We start from the raw sequence: 15,204 nt of genomic DNA, 5'->3' as shown, positions 1-15,204 counted from the left end.
CATCCCAGAATTTCATTTGTTTCGCTCAGAGAGGTCGGATATTTGTTTTGCTACAGTCAGTACCGTATCTATAGATCTGATTCAACTTGGCCTGTTCTTAGCATAAAAATTTCGTTGTGTATCAGGACATTCTGCCGAATTTGCAGGTATTTGATTTAGATTTAGTGAAACGGTTGAATGTATCTTGTAAAGCTTAACATTTTTGTTTGTTTTGGTCGTAGTTGCTGCTGCTATCTGCGCTCTAAGTGTTAAATCGTGGCTCTGGCTTCGGCTCCGGCGTATACCACGGTTTCTGAAATGGATATGCAGTTCGGTGACGATGACTCGCGGCTAGATAGATGAAACGCAAGATCCATGTGATAGATATCTTTTAGAGAAAATAAATAGATTTCATGAAATGGAAATAATTCCGGTGTGCTTATTCGTTCGATTGAGGGTTAACAGATTCACTACCGTTTTCACAAAAAATTCAAACTATTTGCAATTCGTCACTCGCACTGTGAAAATTGAAGATAAATTGAATTTATTGATACATACAATACCATTACTATCGATTTTCTACGACCCAGAAAGACACTTATTATTCCTCTTCCATTTTTCATTTGTTTTTTTGCGCTGTCGACACCTCAACACATGTCGACGATTGTCACCTAGAAATCCCAGTTCATGTGACAATCGTCACGTATATTTGAGAGCGGGAATATGGTGAGAGTTCACTCAAGTGAGATTTCTCACGGCATACGCCTGGCGGAATCGCGTGACATAAGTGATAATTGTCATCTCACCTCACATGTCACGCAGAATCAGGCTGTGTGTGCCATCGAACGGAACAAGTAATAATAATAATATCTGGGGATTATTGCGAGTGGGTTAGGGTTTCCCGTTCGAGTCTTTCCATGTAGGTTTTTTGGTCTCAAATGCATCATTTGAATTCGTTCGTTCTTCAATGTCGGTTGTTCGGTTTCAATAGCTCATAATAAATAGCACCGGCCTGGCACCACCAAACTTCTTCACTTCTTTGTTTTTAAGAGGCTTTAAACTTTGCAATTCATTCGTATCTTAACCACTAAACGTGCATTCCTTGAACACTCGCAAGTGTTCAAGGAATTGTTGAATAATATTAATTTTTCACTGGACTACGATTAAATGAAAGTTGACCCAATCTCACCCCTTAGAGGGGGCGACAATGGGTCACAGTAGTGAATATTATTGTCTATTAAAAATTGTATTTAGAAATCAATTTCTTAATAATTTCAAGATAATTCAACAACATGTTAGTGTCTTGAACGATTATTTAAGTTACGAAGATATTGTTGATCCACTTAGAAGTGCGATGGAAATTCCATGTCAAATATAGTGGTTCTCATATTTTCGTGAAAAGTGGTAGTTTTGTTCTTTATCGCAAAACATTACACCCGTATTTTTTATCATTAGGGTGATCATTTCCTTTTTAGGGTTGCCCAAAAAATATTTTTTTCCCATTTTTTCCAAAAATGCCTTTTTTTTATTAAATTAATAACTTTTGAACTACTGTACCGATTCGGCTGATCTACATATCAAATTAAATAGGTAACCAAATCGATTTTAGGGTGGTCCAAAATATATTTTTTTCTTTTTTCCAAAAATTCCTTTTTTAAAAAACGCATAACTTTTAAACTACTGCACCGATTCAGATGTTCGACATATCAAATTAAAGCCAATTAGCTAGTCTCTTTTTGAAAAATATTATACTTGCAGAAACTTTGGATTATGATCTTGTAATTATTGATTGTATTTTTTTTTATTATTTACGTTGTCTCGGGACCCAGGGCGCTATATTTTTTTATATTTTTTCTTGAAAGCTAAGATTTTTTTTGATAACATATCCAAAATTCAGAGATGGATTATTTTGTGTTATTGAGTAATTATTTTTCAAAATTAACCGATGGTCCGAAAAATAATTTTTCCCTTTTTTTCCAAAGATGACATAACTTTTAAACTACCGGGCCGATTCAGATGATCGATATACCAATTTGAAACCACATGAAATACCACAAAAGCTAAAAAATCAGATTCTAGTCGCACAGATGTTGTCCAGTAGCATAAGAATAATGAACCAAAAGAAAAAAATATAAAAAATATGGTGACCTTCGTTCCGAAACCATGTAAGCTATGAAAAACAATTACAATCAATAATTACAAAAACAAAATCTGGTTTTTTTTAAGGGTAATGGTTTTCAAACAAAACTAGCTCATTGGCTTCAATTTGATATATCGATCATCTAAATCGTTCCAGTAGTTCAAAAGTTATGAATTATTAAAAAAGGCTATTTTTGGAAAAAGGGGGAAAAGTTGATTTTTCGGACCACCATAAAATGGAAATGGCCTCCCTGATGAAAAAAAATAAAAAATACGGGTCTAATATTAACGATTTACGATGAGGAATAAAACTACCAATTTTCATGAAAATCTGACAATCACTATATCGGTTTGGCATGGAATTCAATTTTGTGCTTGACCCATTCTCACCCCCACTCAGTGTAAATAAGTGATTATTTCGAAAATATTGAAATTCGAATGGAAAAAAAATGTTTATGTTCAAAATCAGTAATGACTCATCTGGCAGTAATTTAAAGAATAATTCTGTCCAATATTTACAATTTTAGTAGTTCTGTATAATGCTTGGCATGAGATTTTTTCTGAGGTGTTATTTGATGGCTATTTACACATCAAACTTTGATGAATTATTAAATAATAACTATTTGTACTACAGTTAAGTATGATGCATTGGGAGTTGTGGAAATATGTTCCTATTAAACGGCCCACAGCTTTCAAAAATATTCGCGATATTTATCAAGATATTACTTAGATTAACTTTCTCCATTTTTGGTCCAATTTCACCCCCATAACTCATTTTAACCCCCATCGACGGTACTTACCTTTGAACAAAGTTTGATAGCTTATTCAATGTTTATTCTAATTGATATAGCGTATAGTGCATTTCATCAAACTTGCCTTGAGGTTGAAAAGTTTATTTCAGTAAATATGAACAAAGAATATATTGCGCAACTGCGAACTAAATTTTCTGAGTTTAAAAACGATAATTGTTTTGATAAACCGTTGATTGAGTGAATATAGTTCCAGCTCTTCCACAGAAACGAAACTGTGATAAGGGGTTGTCCACATACCACGTGGACAGAAAAAGCGTGATTTTAGACACCCCCCTCCCCCTCCGTGGACAAGAGTGGACATTTTCTATACCCCTCCCTCTGTTGTCCACGTGGACTTTTCTTCTCTTCTTGGAAACAAAATTCGGGGAAGAAATTGTGTTGTGTATAAATTCTATTTTAAATTCTTTCCTATTTTCATTTCTCTGTTTTTACTTGATAAAAATGTTAGCTTCATTAGTAATAGCGGTTTGTAATCAATTTTTGGTTTATTTCCTTACATTGCCCTTGAAGTTATTTGTATCACTGTTTAGTTAAAAACATCACTAGTGAATCTAGTCTCTGACATTTTCTGTTATAAATCAACGTAAGCTGGTTGAGCTGTTTCAGTTTTTAAACTGGAATGTTCTTTAAGCTTCCGACTGAAATGGAATATATAGTGTAGGATATAATAACATAATAACAGGCCATTTGAACTTTATTGTTTTGTACAGGCGCTACAAATTTAAAAAAAAGAAGGTGATTCAAAACTAAAGAACCAGATGGAAAACTATCACTCGTTTCCAAAATTTAAATCGATTTTGCATGATTTACAACCAGTTCCTAATCCGTAACTCAATTTAGTTCAATACATCTACCCTTCATAAGATTATTCATCAAAGTTCTCAAATGGGTTTTGATCTGGGAAGTCCCTAGTCCATGAAGCCGTCTGGATTTCGTTAACTGGTGCCCAATTACCCAATAATCGAGGTGGTTTTGACACAAAAACAGCAACAAATGATTCCGAAATACTTTGTTCTACTCCTGACTTTTCCATCTGGTTCTATAGTTATGAAACACTGGTGGTTTTGTTTTTTTAATGTTTCGCGCCTGAATAGAATAATTAAATTTAAATAGATAATCTTATAAACGCTAAAAAAAATCTGTCCTAATAGTTGATACTGTTCACTTAACTTTTCTAAAAAAAAACTATCTTCGTCTAATCATCAATCTGCACTACAAAAATCTACCAATGATCTTTCTGTACAACTTCGTAAGTTTTGGGATATGTAGGACTATTCGAAACAGTTTTGCCAATTTGTAGGGGAAAAACAAAAGCATAATTTTTGGGATACACACTTATACGATTCCATACTTCGTTTCATAACTATAGAACCACTCATTTTTCTTAGCTTTTAGAGATGCGAAAGATATCGGTCCAAATGATAAAATGGTATACAATGACTACTTTCGTTTATAAAACAAACTTTGTAACCTTCATTGTTTTGTAATCCTTCCAAAAAAAACAAAGTAACGATGTTTCATAACTTTAGAACCGTATGTTACTCCCCATTTAACATTATCACTCCTTTATCGAATTAACGAAGATAGTTAATGTTTCCCACTATTTACATTTCGTTTCAACCGAGCTTTTCCTGATCGCTGAAAAATTCAAAAACTTGAGTGCTTTTAACTTCTTGAAAGAGGAGGCGATCTGGCGTAGTGGTTACATCCATGCCTCTCACGCTGAAGGTCACGAGATCAATTCTCACTCCCGACATTCTTCCAAAAATGGAAGTAAAAGTGACAAACCAGCCAAATGAGTTGAAAATCACTATAATACAGATATAAAAAACAAAAAAAAAACTTCTTGAAAGGTACTGTATGTGCACCGTTTTTTTCTCTACAAATCTACAGACCTTTTGTTTTCTCGTCAAAAAACTGTGCAGGATACTTTTTATGCCATTCCATGAGACGAAATTCTTGCTCTTCTTACCAACGGCATCTGAAGATGCAATATCTGGTGAGTTCGGCCCAAATAGGTACTCCATCGAATACCACATCCCAGTCTAACTCCAAGAATTTTTTTTTCGGGCTGTCGAAGAAACATGGGATCTAGCATAATTCTGGTGGAACACTTACCTATCATATTGGCTAATTATAATGATTTTGGCTGATTTTGGTTTGTTTACTTGCGTACTTGAACTTGCTGGAATTTGTAATGCATAATGCAGAATTCCGTTCGAATTTCACCAGATACAAAGATGACTTTCTCTTGGTAAAGACAAGTTTTGGGGATAGCTGATTATGGTTCATTCCGTTTGCCTCAAAGATACACTCCAAAATACAATCTCAGAATACACATTTCAGCAAAGAAGTTCAACTATATGAAAAATATAGATGTTCAGCATTATCAGACAGCTCAATCCTTTTTGTCGATAAATACGAAGGAATTTATTGAAAATGCAGAATGCAGAAATTTTCATATATTGTTGAACACAGATGTAAACAGTTTTTTTTCAAAATATTCATTCAACGTGTCCACGTGGATATTGTCTATACCCCCTCCCCCCCTCACCATGGACAAGTGTGGACATTTTCGTAACCCCTACCTAAAGTTGTCCACGTGGTATGTGGACAGCCCCTAACTTGTTTATTTCAGCTACAAAATTCCATAAGGGGTCTCCCTTAAGAAGCTCATTTCCAAGATCTGGGACGACGAGATGCCGATGGACCAGGAGCGTGCGGGGCTCTGGCAACCCTATCCCCAATGCAAATTGAGGGTAGGCAGCATAAAGTAGGGCTCGCGCTCTGGGGGCTCACGTATTATTTACTGTTTGGAATCATATAGGTTAATCACCTATAAATTGAAATTAGCACGATGTTGCATTCTGTAACCCGAACGAGATCGACTTGTAAAATCCATCCGAGATTCAAGCATTCTAAAATTCATCCAAGATATAAATCTAATCGACATATGCAGAAGGGGGCTCCATTGCCTTGAGGCGAAACAAAACTGTGTGATAATGATGTTATATTATTATTAGCGGAAATACTTGGAAAATTACAAAATAGTTAAGTTATGGTGAGACATACGTGTTCAAAGTATTTGAATAATACTTTAATAATAATAATTTAAGTAATAATTTTCATTCGTATTTCAACAATTTAAAACTGCATTGGGGCATGTTAATAGAGTAAGCTTCATAAAAACGGATGAATTATTTTCGCGTTTGTTTGGGTTATATCAATGCTGCCACCTTTGCATATGTCGAATGGGTTTGAATCTCGGACGGATTTTAGAATGCAGAAGTCGATCTCGTTCGGATTTCAGAATGAAAAGTGAAAAAAATTCCAAGCTCGTTCGGGTTTCGGAATAGAGGTGAATATTTGATCACGTTGGATGGTTTTCTTTGGCAAGCGATGTGTGGATACCCATCCGGAAGCTTTCTGGGCGATTTGCAATTCAAATCACTGCTGCAGGATCGCGCGGAGCATTTCATTTTGATTTCAGGTTATGATTTCTATGCTCATGATTTTCCATGCTGGCTACAAAAAGATGGCCGCATATGACCCCCCTGGGTGCGTGTCACGTGTGATTCTTTTGAGAATCGTTTCAAGCGTTAAATACAGCAAAAATGGGGTGTACTCCCATCTAATATGTCATAAATGATCTCAATAAACATTGTCTCAGTGAAAATTTACGCAGAGAAGAATATATTTTTTGACGTAGGACTACGTCTTTCATTTCTGTACCGAGGTGTAAGTTCAAAGTTTCGAAAACGAGAGAGTGACGCTGGAGTGCAAGGTTTTGCACGTTAACACCTATTTACCGGCTGATTGGAGCGGTATAATAATCACTTCATCCGAAAGATAAAATGTCAACGAGTTATATGATTGTCACTTATTGATCCAAAAAAATCGAAATTTAAAATTACTTTGAAAGCAAGCCATTGAAATCATGATTGCTCATTGATGATGATTGGTGATCGTAATGTGCTCCCGAACACGGACGCAAAATCTAGGCACCTGGAGAAACCGCGAATACATGCAAGCTGCGACTTCTTTTGCTCGCTTGCATTAGTGTTTGGGAAAACAAAGCGGACACATGTAAGGCGCGAGTACTTTTACTCGCATCCGTTTCTGTTCTGCTTTCGTATGGAACAGTCATGAAAAATTATTTGCGTGTGAATGCGTCCAAGCGAAGGAATATTCGCATCTACGCATTTGACTTGGTGTTCCCGTGATGCAATCCCATTGACACATTCACGCAAAGCTGCATCAGCACATGCGACATTAGAGTTCCGAACCACAAAAGTGATGATGTTTGTTTATTATACGCACTGAAAAGCAAGATTGGGTCGTAATTATTCATTTTATTTCTATTTAGATTCAATTCAAACATTGCATGTCTTCAGTATATTGTAATAAAGTTAGAGCTTTGTATATTTACGATGATTTCAACACGCGATTGGACCAAAATCATTGATAATTTTTGAAAATTTTGAGTTTGATTATGCATACAGGTTATGAATACTGTGGATAATGGTGATGAAATCGATATATATTAAGTTGGATTATATAATTGATAATGTAAGGGCCGATATAAGAAGGATTTGCAGTATTTTTAAGCGCAACATAAGCTACTCATCGTTTATCTAGTTGAAAAAAAAAATTACAACACTTTTACCAAGCCATTTTTCAAAATATACATACCACATTGTAAAATGGCGATTTTACTTTTTAGTGGCGAACCTTTTTAGTGTAGCAAGAATACGTGAAACCGGGAAATTAGAAGATAAATTCTGATTTTTCTAAAAAATTTGAACGACCAAAAAAAACAAAACATCATCATTTTACTCGCTGCGCCATCTGGTTGTAAATCTAACGTAAATTCGTCAATGGTATCAGTTTCTGTTCTGCTTTCGCATGGAACAATCGTGAAAAATTGCCACATCACGATAAAAACGAAATGAATTTTATGCAAGATTATATAGACTTTATTTCGTTTTCACCGTGAAGTGCCGCCATCAGTTTCTATTCTGCGCAAGAAGTGATCATGAAAAATCTCGTGTTATTCTTACGGAAACAAAAATGAATCATGTATCAAACATCTTCAGTTGCTTTTGCAAGGCCACTCAAATTCCATTGGATCTTTTCGCAATTTCCAATGGAATTTCAAATAAATGACTACCGAGCTAACGGTAGTCCTACGTCTACCTTGCGGTTATATCACAGATATAACCCACTTCTTGTTTTTTCTTTTATTAACACATTTTTAACGTATATTCGAACTTATTGAACACCCTGTAGTACGATATCCGCAATCGCTGTGAGTTAAATGTATTGGCTACGAGTTGTGGGGAATCGTGTGCATAAATTCGAGGAACGACAGGATTTGAAAAATGGAGAGCATCTCTGTCATGGCGGTCTGGGACTCAGGAATCTAGACGTTATCGACGGAATCAGGCGACAAGATTTGGAGACGGGTCTGAACATAGTCGATTGCGACATCCGCGGCATCTGTGAATGCTGAATCAAAGGAAAAATGACTCGAATCTCAGCTTGGGTGATCATCCACCGGAGATGTGATCGATGAGCCTGTTTGGTGGAAAAGCCCTACTCAACGTTGGTTCTGTCTGTTTTCAGCTGAATATCAGTCCGGCTCTACCGTTTTGTTGTATACAAACATTCACACGAGATATCTACATAAAAAAGGACTCATTTTACCTGTCAACGAAACACAAACCAGGGGCCTGATCAATTACAAATTACATACAATTCATTTCGTTTTCACCAAGAAGTGACGTTCGTGATCAGGCCCCAGGTGTCGGTTTTACGCTGACTGAAAGTGTCGGTTTCACCCCGAATCGACTCGAAATTTCGAAAAAAAGTTTTTGAGCATCGATAAGCAACAGAACCAACAGAACGTAAGAAATGACAAGTGTGTAGCGTAACAGAAAAATTGCAAAACAATGCTTCTAACTGGAAAAATTCGAGGGTGTCGGTTTTACTCGAGTCAAGGAGAATTGAATGCTAGAAATGAAACGCTTCAGAATGCTGAAGAACAAACAAACAACAGAGAACAATGAATGAAACTATCAAAACTTACCTGTGGATTTTTATCCACCAGCTTATCTGCTGTTACGGTGTAAAATCCGCTGGATTCTGCTCTGTGTTCGCTCAAGTCTGTTTTATTGTTATTTTGGTTGTTTGCATTTAAAAGGTGCTGCTGATGCTGTGGTTGTGCTGCTGGTTGAACAAAAGTGGGTGGTACAGTCGTGCCACAGGAACCGATAAATGTGGCTGAGATATTTGACGAGACAGGTGAGAGCGTCCTCGAGGTAGCTGCAAAACTTGGCACTTGCTCTGCTGTCGTATCAACGGTCTCAACGCATCTGGTGGTGGTTGCGGGGGAATGTATCTGTTGCAGTGAATCTGAATCGACCGTTCCGTTCAGACTATTTTTTCTACCATTTGCGTGACACCCACCGGTTGCACTTGAGTTAAAATGCTGATTGGGATAGCTAAAATTGGTACTACGATAAATACTGTTGTCATTGATGGCGATAGGTATCTGTTGAGGTTGAGGTGTGTCGAACCATTTTTCACTACTGCTGCTGCTATCTTTTGAACAACAAGATTGAGATGGGTTGCTGTTATTGCTACCTAAAACTTGTGAGGATACTGTTGGTTGAGTGGTTTTAAGAGAGATTGTTGGGGAACAAATGCTATTTTGGTTTACAAGTCCATTCCTGTTGCGCATTAGGTGATGGGATTTTCCACTGGGAGATTCAATATTCATATGCGTTATATCAGAATCCGGCGTGTTGACCACAGCGTTGAAGATGTTCAACTGAGCTAATGCTTTCTCTGTATTTGGCTCTCTGTGTATTCCGTTCGGTATTAATACTGACGTTTGCTCCGTAGTTCTAATCAATGTTTGCATTTCATGCATTTCTGCGTTACAGTTTAGAGGATGCATCTGCATCGATGCTGCATTGGCTGCCGCTGTCGGATTGCGGTTCACTTTTTTGCAGTTTTTCCTATGGATTGCCAGTAAACAGCAAAACATGAGAAGGAACACAATTATGAATGTGCCAATAGCAATCTCCACCCATGGAATGAGTGCTTCCGGTTCGTTTCGGTCATACACTACATCCGCTTGATTTAAAAGGTTCATATAGATTGGTATGCCGATTCCAGTGCTGCCGATCGCTCTGATAGAGATGTTAATTTTATCGTAAGTTGATATATTTGGAAATTGGAAATGATCAGTGTTAATTGTCAGATTGACTGCACTGTGGAGATTTTCCTTGTCCAACCATTCAATCAGATACCCCTGGAGAATACCGTTCCTGTTTTCCGGCGGACCCCATGTCAATGTTATTCCATTCTTTCGAATCAATCCATGATTTGTGACAGGTCCAGGGACTGATGAGAATTAATAAACATTATTGTGATCGAAATGAGAAAAAAAAACAAATATTAATTACCATCTTGCTTCGTTAGAAAATCCAACACATCACTGATTGGTTCCTTGGCGTGACATGGCTTCAGGAAAGCCTTGTATAACGTGAATGGCAGCAAACCCTTCAAATTATAGTGTGTTTCTTCATTTGGTCTGCAAATAGCGATCAATGAAAAGAATTTATTTGACATCAGACGAATTTCATGCCAACTGAACTGGCCGTTGGCAGCACCATCTCAGATAGCAGTGAAACGTTGTGGGTGGAAGCACATTGTTCTTTTAAGCAACTTTTCATATATTAAATGTTCAATCAGGGATGAAAAGGGTCAAAAAATTTTTCAACAAAAAATTATAACTTAAAAACTAAAATACCTACAAAATTGTAGTCAAGGGATAAAATGTAGGAAATTGTTTGAATCTTCATTAAAATACTTTTTTTTTAAATTTCACTGAAACATATTTTTTTCAAAAATTAAAATTCATCTTTCTCAAAAACGTATTTTTTTAAATTCTCAAAAAAAAAAAGGGTGGGTTATAGCTATAACATAACCGCAATTCAATTGAATTCAACATATGTGCTGTGAAGTAAAGAATTTGAACAAACGCCAAGTAATGTAAGGCACCTTGGTTTTGGTGGCTGTGTTAGGGATAGGCTGACAAAACGTGCAGTTTTTAACAGGACAGTACCGTTTTTAAACCATTTTCACATAAAATGTACAGAAAATACTACATTTTTATTATTGCTGCAGAGGGTTTTGATATATTAGAACACCGTGCAGTATTTTAAGAGTCTTGGTTCACACAGTTTAAGATTTTGGCAGTTCTCACGAGGGACAGTTTGGCGCTGTCACATGCTGTGTATTAGTATATGGATGCCCTAAAGCGGACCTTACACGGTCAATATTATTGACAATATGATGACATTTGAGAGCATAATGACAGCAGAACACAGCCGACAACGCAGAAATCCAGATTTTCTGATTTTCGAGCATCAATATCTTGACATTTCATATAAATGCATGATGTTGGCTTTTTATCTCACGGACTTCGATACTGAGTGGCCAGATTTGCAAGCGGACTTTTCATTTCTGTTAGTCTTTTTTGCGATTGCAATTGAATTTTATAAACTTCAGATATTCTAGGAAGCATAAATCAATGTATTTGGTTTGGAAAACTGATACTTTTAATAGCAAAATATGATACTTTTCGCAACACAAATCAAAACCTCAAAGTAAATTGACAATGTGGTGCTGAGAGAGTGGATGAAACGTAACAACGTTTTAGAAGTTTTTCAATGTTGAACTCGGTCATTTTCTTGCACTAGCAAGCGGGGCAGCTAATTTAGTCTAAGTTGTGTGTTTCTTCACACTTCGCTATGAAATTTGGAGAATGAGAAGATCTGGGACAGGTGGAAAAACATCATGTGTTAATTCAAGGTACAGTAGAATCGCTATTATCTGCGGAATAGTCGAGCAAACTTACCGCAAATAACGAAAATCGCGGATGACGCATTGAAGGACCAAAAAAGAGGTGCAAACACAAAAAAGGATGTTCCAACATAAAAGCTATGTTTTATCAATACAGAAATCATTAAATTATCCATCTATGAGGTCGTGTACACCACGGGCTAAATAATGTAAAAGCCATGGCCAAAACTAAAGAGCATGGGCCTACCACTCACTAACAAATTCCGGAAAGGCCTATTGATTTACTATGGAACTCGCAGTCGCGAATAATCCACACGGTGGATCACCCACTCGCGGATAATCGGGGTTCTACTGTCATAGTCTTATGTATAGAATAAAAACATTTGCTTGCAGATAATATAACTTGCATATACTTTCACAAACTAAAAAAAAAACTGGCATCTCTGAAACTGAAAGAAACAACCTGTATTTGTGAACGAGTATGATGAAGTGTTTTTGAGAAGGAAAATCGAATTTTGAAGTGTAAATTATGAATGACAATTAAATTTTCCGAATGAAATTAGTATTCTATTGGTGTGCAAATCATTTTTTTTCTGCAAGTGGTGAGAAAATCCCATGCAAAAATTGTGTCTGAAATTGACGTTATATTATAGGGGAGAGGGAGGCAAGTTGGCGAGGGAGGCAAGATAACGAATCGGTTATTTGACCAGTTGTAATGAAGGTATCGCCACCTACTTTTTACTGAAGATGCATCATAACAAGGCCAAACTTTGTACTCGGTAACTCTGCCGAAAACGTTATCACAAAAAAAGTGAAAAATAAAAATGAGAAAAATCGTGATTTTGTTATTTTTTTTCCGTTTTTTTTTAAATTTCATTATCCACTTTATGAAAAAAGTTAAAATTTCGAAATAATTTTATACATGATAAAGGTACTCTATTTTACATAATCTGTTTGTTCCCGGCGAGTTTCAATCATGAATTTTTTCAGCTAAATTTTTTTTATTGAAAAAGTCGCTTGGGGGCATGTTGGTGAACTGCAACATTATGTAAATTTTTGGTTTTTTATTGCAGATGGTTAGAACTTATAAGCGAAAACGAGACCAATATTTGTCGGACACCAGTTTGGAGAATGTTATGAAAGCTATAGAAGAAGGTTTGTCTGTTCTGGGTGCTTCAAAACAGTTCGATGTACCAGAACCAACTTTGAGACGCTATCGACGAAAATATTCAGACATGGAGGTTAGATTTTCAATTCAGCATTTGCGTTTCCATGTTCTTTATGCAAGAAATATTAAATCTGTATCAATTTCAGGATACGTCGTCCAATAAAGGCCACTTTAAAGCCACATTCAGGTTCAGCTTCGAAGAATTGCCTATTCGTTTGCGGTTAAAAATGGCATAGAGCACCCTTTCAAAAGAACATGCGCTGGACGGACATGGGTTGAAATGTTTATGAAGGCTCATACACTATCTTTGAGAAAGCCAGAAAATACCCCAGCGGCTCGATTAATGGCGTTCAATAAAGAAAATTGTCTCCACGGGGAGGCAAGACGGCGAATTCGACGCTTTTTGCGCAAAGCTTTTGGGTGGACAATTTTTTTAGTTTTTTGCCCATCCAATAGATAATATGATAGAAAACACTTCAGGCTATATGAATCAGTATCAACATTAAAAAAAAATAATTCCAAGATCCAAGGCTCGCCAAAGCTTTACGTCGCCAACTTGCCTCCCTCTCCCCTAATAATAAATTTTAGTGGGAATGTCGGAAAATTCAGAGTAAATAGGTTGAGTTAGGGTTATGACTATGTGCTTCAAATAATTAAATAATACCGAGTAGATATTTTCATTAAAGTTTTACCAATTGAAAATTGCCTTTGAGCCTTCTAATCTGATGGAGAATAGTTTGGACCCTAAACTCGAATGTCACCACTAGTCATCGCGGATACTTTCGTTGTCTCGGGTTGAGGGCGATTTTGACCGTGTAAGTTGGCAAAATATTGACGAGGTTAGATCGGATGTCGAAAGCCTAGCTGTCACGATATTGAAGACACTTAGGCAAGGCGCAAATTGAGACGCATATAGCGCGAGTAACTTGGCGCGATATAGCGCCTATTTTTGTAGATAATGAAAACAGATAGAACGGCGCAAATTGGCCAGATGACGCGAGATGGTGGAGCGCTCGTGAGACACGACTCGCGCGACGCTGTGGCTGAACCACAGTTTCTCGTGCTGGTCATGCCGGTTGTGGTAGTTGTGTTGGTTCAACATTTGGTTGAATGGATGGATATGCGTTCAACATTTGGGTTCCAGAACACCGTTGAAAAAATATGTTTTCTTGAACAATGCAAGTGGTCTAATATAATAAATATAACAAGAAAAATACGCTTAATGGTTGAAGTAAGCAAAGTTGCTTAAATCACCCATGTCTTTACACCCACAACGTTTCACTGCTATCTGAGATGGTGCTGCCAACTCCTAAGACGAGTTGGCATGAAATTCGTCATAAGTTACATATTTAATTAGATGTTGTGTTTTTCGTTGCATATTTTTATACGGACTCACATGTTCAGACAATTGACTCTGTTCGAACCACCACGTAAGAAAACATCATGATTTACGTTTTTATAACACAACATAAGACATCGGTTGATGAGATCGGCCGCTATGAAGCGATTCCAAATGAATTGCACGCTACGCGAATCTATGTGGTTTGCCTGGAAACGGTTGACGGTATCTACCGGACGAATGGACGAATCAATCTACAAAATCAGAGTGTTAGCACAATACACCTCGCTTGGAATTTAAACCGTACCGTCTTCCATTGGATATAACGAAGATCCTGCTGTAATGGTTCACCATCCGACGCTACGGATCCCAATATTCTTACCACGAGTTTTCTGGCGTTCGGAATAAGTATTCCCGTTACATTGGCATGGACCTTGATCTGCGTAATGAGTACCTGATGATGACTTGCATCGTGCTTTTCCTGATCCGTGAGATTCGAATTCGATCCGGATGTATCGTAGTCTAATTGTGTTCCCGTCAGAGATTCAAATATCTGCTTAGGGTTTTTCCTAATATCAAAAGCCCTTCGACGCCTTTTTCCACCTTCGTTCAGAACGTATTCTTTGAATTTTGATGTAGTTATGTTGATCATCGTGAGCAGCGGTTGAACATCCTCGAATGTTATATAATCGTCCAAGGTTTGCGTGGTTCCACTAATTCGACTGTCGAATTCCGGCATAGTACTATTTTCGTTCCCTTTGAATTGAATTGTAAATGCAGTGGGTTGAACGCCGAGGAATCGAGGCCACCAGATGAAAATACCATTTGGAAACAATATTGACAACACGGGAACTAGAATAGTAGTGCTAGTTTTAATAAATATCCTTATTCTT

General features: G+C 37.0%; 1 protein-coding gene across 1 annotated transcript in view; it reads right to left on the bottom strand.

The window, feature by feature from the left end:
* LOC129763434 (protogenin) overlaps positions 1-15,204 on the bottom strand; it is a 70,611-nt gene that overhangs the window by 12,675 nt on the left and 42,732 nt on the right. The window contains exons 5-8 of the mRNA XM_055762498.1: positions 14,619-15,163; positions 14,369-14,565; positions 10,403-10,530; positions 9,019-10,340 (exon numbers count right to left, since the gene is read on the bottom strand). Of these exons, the coding sequence (XP_055618473.1) occupies positions 9,019-10,340; positions 10,403-10,530; positions 14,369-14,565; positions 14,619-15,163 (2,192 nt within the window). The remainder of the gene's footprint in view (positions 1-9,018; positions 10,341-10,402; positions 10,531-14,368; positions 14,566-14,618; positions 15,164-15,204) is intronic.

The sequence above is a fragment of the Toxorhynchites rutilus genome, chromosome 1, assembly GCF_029784135.1.
Source record: "Toxorhynchites rutilus septentrionalis strain SRP chromosome 1, ASM2978413v1, whole genome shotgun sequence".
Classification (NCBI taxonomy): Eukaryota; Metazoa; Arthropoda; class Insecta; order Diptera; family Culicidae; genus Toxorhynchites; species Toxorhynchites rutilus.
This window is presented reverse-complemented; position numbering and strand designations above follow the sequence as displayed.